General features: G+C 54.1%; 1 protein-coding gene across 1 annotated transcript; it reads right to left on the bottom strand.

Annotated features, from left to right (window-relative positions):
* Positions 1–1,798: 1,798 nt before the first annotated feature.
* LOC309978525 (melanoma-associated antigen B4-like) lies at positions 1,799–2,842 on the bottom strand (the record flags this gene model as incomplete). Its single annotated transcript, XM_082865077.1, has 1 exon — positions 1,799–2,842. One exon carries the CDS (start codon positions 2,840–2,842, stop codon positions 1,799–1,801), a length of 1,044 nt encoding a protein of 347 aa, XP_082721203.1.
* Positions 2,843–3,921: the final 1,079 nt, after the last annotated feature.

Here is a 3,921-nt window from a genome sequence, read left to right as displayed (position 1 = left end):
GCTCCTCATTCAGGGTCCTCATCGTGATGCCTGACCAGACCCAGGACTCCAGCCTCCACTCCCCTGAAGCTGTGCTCCTCAGCACAAAGGCATTACCTTCTTGGGAATTCTGAATTGGAAGTCAGGATGAACCAGATCTGTCCAAAGCTGTTGGGGTCTTCTGAGGAGCAGGACTTTACAAGGCCCCACTCTTCTGGAGTCAGTGGACCCTCAGTCCTAACTCTGTTTTCTTACCTTGACTTCAGGTAGCATATGGGACTCCACCCTCCCTACTGTCTGTCTGCCAGCCTCAGGCCAAGGCTTTCACCTTCCTGAGACACCAGAAGGGGAGATAAGAGACCTATTCCCTGGCTACCCCTGCCGGGGGCCTCTGTGTGGTCCCCTTTGTTATGGGGAGTCCACTCATCGGCACCCAGTGTCCTCACCCTGAAGCAAATTAAGGCCTGTTAGGATCTCCTACTTGGGCAGAATTGGAGATGCTGCCACAAGACCAAGGAACTCACCTCCCTGAGAACCTCTCCACCCTTGCCCCGGAGGAAAAGAAGGGGTACCTTCAGACAAGCAGCTCTGCGCATGGCCACACAAGGGAGAAAGCAGGGTAGACTTTGTGGGGCCCCCTTCTGTTCTAAGGTCCTCACCTTGAGTAACTATCAGAGGCTGGGGCTCCTCCCTCCACTGACCTGAGGACACAGCTCTTAAACCAAGGCTTTTATGTCCCTGAGAAACTTGAAGAGCAAATGAGGAGATGCTGATCTTTTCGGGGTATCTGACATTGCATATGTAGAAGACCCCATTGTCACCAAAAACTTTTCTTTTTATTCATACCATTCACTTATCCAGCGTTAATGTTACTGTATTCCAGAACAGTGCTTTGGGAACAGGGCCCCTTTTATCCCATGAGATACATTTTGGAGTGGTGAGAAGAAAAATGAATTAAAAGACGTAAGGTCTGGCTTAGGCTGGGAGGAGTGGAAGAGTGTAGGCTCTAGACTATTCCAGACCAGGGGACTAGACCCAGCAAGGTCACTTAATCAGTCTTGTGAACTTGAGACACCTGCAAGTTATTCACCTGTAAAGGGAGTCTGCTAAATCCTATCCTGCGTGAATGTTGGAAAGTTATGTACTGCATGTAAAGCAGTGGCATACTCATTACGCAATATTGGGTTTTTGATGAATGGCAGTTATGATATGATTATTATGAACCCCAAAGTACCACCCTCCCATCAGAGTTTATTTTTAATCCAGTAGGTAGCAGAGAATATGCAGTGCACCAGGGCAAAAGAAACAAATACTCACAAATGAGCTAAATCAGTCAAAGTATCTTTTATTTCTACCAAAAGAAAGTTTAAACGAAGTAAGGCAAACCACGAGTTAAATGGCTTTTACTCTCTGTTTTCTCCATTTTTTGTTTCTAAATATTTTCTGTGGTCGCCTTTCACATTTCCATGACAATGTCTATTGCAGTGCCATGTTTTCTACTTCTGGATCATACAGAAAATATAGATGGTTCGTTTTTCTGTTACATATACCAAAACTGTAACTTTAGAACTCTTTAAACAGCAATAAATATGCAAGCAATGTCATTCACGAATTCTTATTCTTAAGAAAACACACTATTACAAGAAAAAAATTTGAAAAAACCTAAATCAATCAATAATATATAGAAGTTACTAGTTTAAAACAGGAAGATAAATAAGATCTATACTTTGTTCCCTCCACCCCTACTACTCTGCACTATTTAGGAGCCTGACTGCTCTCTTCCAAAACAAAGTGAGCTAACTGCCCGCAGCCTCCCTCGCTACATGTGGGAGGAGCTGCGGGCCTGGGCCTTGGCCTTGGAAGGGGCTCTGCCCTCAGCAACAGCTGCAGCCCTGGCCGCGGCTCTCTCTTCCTCATCTTTCAGAGCCTCCTCATAGAGATCTGGTAAGGCACTGGGGACGGTACCGATGATCTTGGCCAAAATCTCCAGCACTTTCATCTTGCTGGTTTCAGCGTGGGCTCTCGGGCCCCACAGGAACTCATAGCGTGGAGGATCGCTGTCGGGCACCTGGCGGTATGTCAGGTACTTTTGCTGCACGAAATCTTTGCTGATGAGCCTCCCGGGATCCCCGAAGATCAAGTGCCTCCTCCCAGCATACAAACCCAACGCATTGAGGAATTTCCAGAGCTCCTCTTCGGTGGCACGGTTGCCCTTCATGAAGATCGCGCCCAGGACAGTCATCAGGAGGCCGGACGTGGGCATCCTGAACTCATCACTCGGACTTGCGTCGCTGGGGAGGACCATCTTCCTGATGAGGGCGTAGGAGTGACTGCTGGGGTCGACTTCCTTCAGCTCGAGGCCAAAGACAGCCTCCATGATATTAGAGGCTCTGCTGAGGATCTGAGGGAAGCGCTTCTTGTACTTCTTGTTGAGAGTCTTCAGCAGTGCTGCCTGCAGGATGGGCTCCTTCGTTATGTACTTCTCCAGCAGGAACTCCACGAACATTGTGGACTTCCTTCTCAGAGGATCTCTGCAACTGCTGCGAACGGAAGGTGCTGCCTGGGAGGTACCTGCACTTTTCTCATCTTGGCTCTGGGCACCCTCTTCAGATCCTGGGCATGAAACCCCTTCATCACGAGAGGTAGTGGCTGGGGCTCCCTGAGGCTCCTGGCGAGTGCCAGCAGCAGGGGAGCTCGGGGAAGTATCCCGAGAAACAGAAGCGGGGGAAGACGGCGACTCTTGTATCTCTTCTGCCGCCGCCGCCGCCTCAGTGGCCTGGGCACCCTTGAGACTCTGAGTCTCCCCCCGGGCCTGGTGGCGTTTCTCGCGGGCACGGCGCTTGCTCTTCCGGCCCCGAGGCATGATGACACAGGTCAGGGCCAGCAGGCGGGAGTGTGCGCAGGAAGGCAGGCAACGAGGGCACCTGGGGGAGGGACAAGGAGATGCTGTGAGCACCCTCAGCGGGGAGATTCCTCCCTGGCTTTAACCAAGGCCACCTCTGCAGGGTCCTGGAGGGCACTGCTCGAGGACCCACAGGGCTCCTGTTCTCCTGCTCAGCCTGTCCCCTGAGACCCCTGTGGCGGACGGTAGAGTGAGCCTTGGGCCACAGCCAGCCAGCCCTGCCTGGGCGGTACGGGGGTGACAGTGGGGGCTGGCAGGGGAGGTAGGTCCCCACGGTTCCCATTCAGAGTCAGGATGACAGTTGTTGCCAAGACCCCCACCCCCACCCCCTCCCCTCTGCTGCTCTGAAGTTGACACCACCATCTTCCACGACACCCAGGAGGAGGAAAGGAGGGAGCGTTCAGCCCACCACCGAAGGGTCCTGGGACCCTCCGTTCTGCTGCCTGGTGGCTGCCCCTTCAGAACAACGCTCTCACCTCCCTCGGACCTGGCAGAGGAAATTACGGGCAGTCTCAGCCTGACAGTCCTTTCTTGGGAGTCTAAGGGTTGACAGGAGGGGACGGGCCATATTCTCTCTTGTCCCTTCTCTTCGGGGTGGGTGACTCCCTCAGTCCTCACTCGGGGTCCTCCCTGGACGGCTGGTGCAGCCTGGAGCTCCTCATTGCCCCGGGGGCCATCTGCTCGCACCAGTGCCGGCACCTCCTTGCGTCTCATTGGGAGGCGGTGAGGGTGACCACGCGGCCGCACGTGGCAGAGTTTTGCCAGGCCTGCAGCGTGCGGCACACAGTCGAGGCCCTGTGGCTGGCGGCCCCACTGGCCCTCACTCAGGGGCTTGGGCTGACTCTTGGGAGTGCTTAGGGACGCGCCTGCTGCGGGCCTGCACCTCCCCTCTCTGACAGCAGCCCTCCCTCCTCCGTGTGTGGCCAGAAGGAAGCGGCTGACAACAGGGGAGGGGTTCTGAGGTGCCCTTGCGACGGGGAGGACGCTCCTCGCCCTGACTCCTCCCGTGCCCTGGAAATCCTCCCTCTGCTGACCTGCGG

Source organism: Leucopleurus acutus (genome assembly GCF_964270905.1).
Source record: "Leucopleurus acutus genome assembly, chromosome: X".
Lineage (NCBI taxonomy): Eukaryota > Metazoa > Chordata > Mammalia > Artiodactyla > Delphinidae > Leucopleurus > Leucopleurus acutus.
This window is presented reverse-complemented; position numbering and strand designations above follow the sequence as displayed.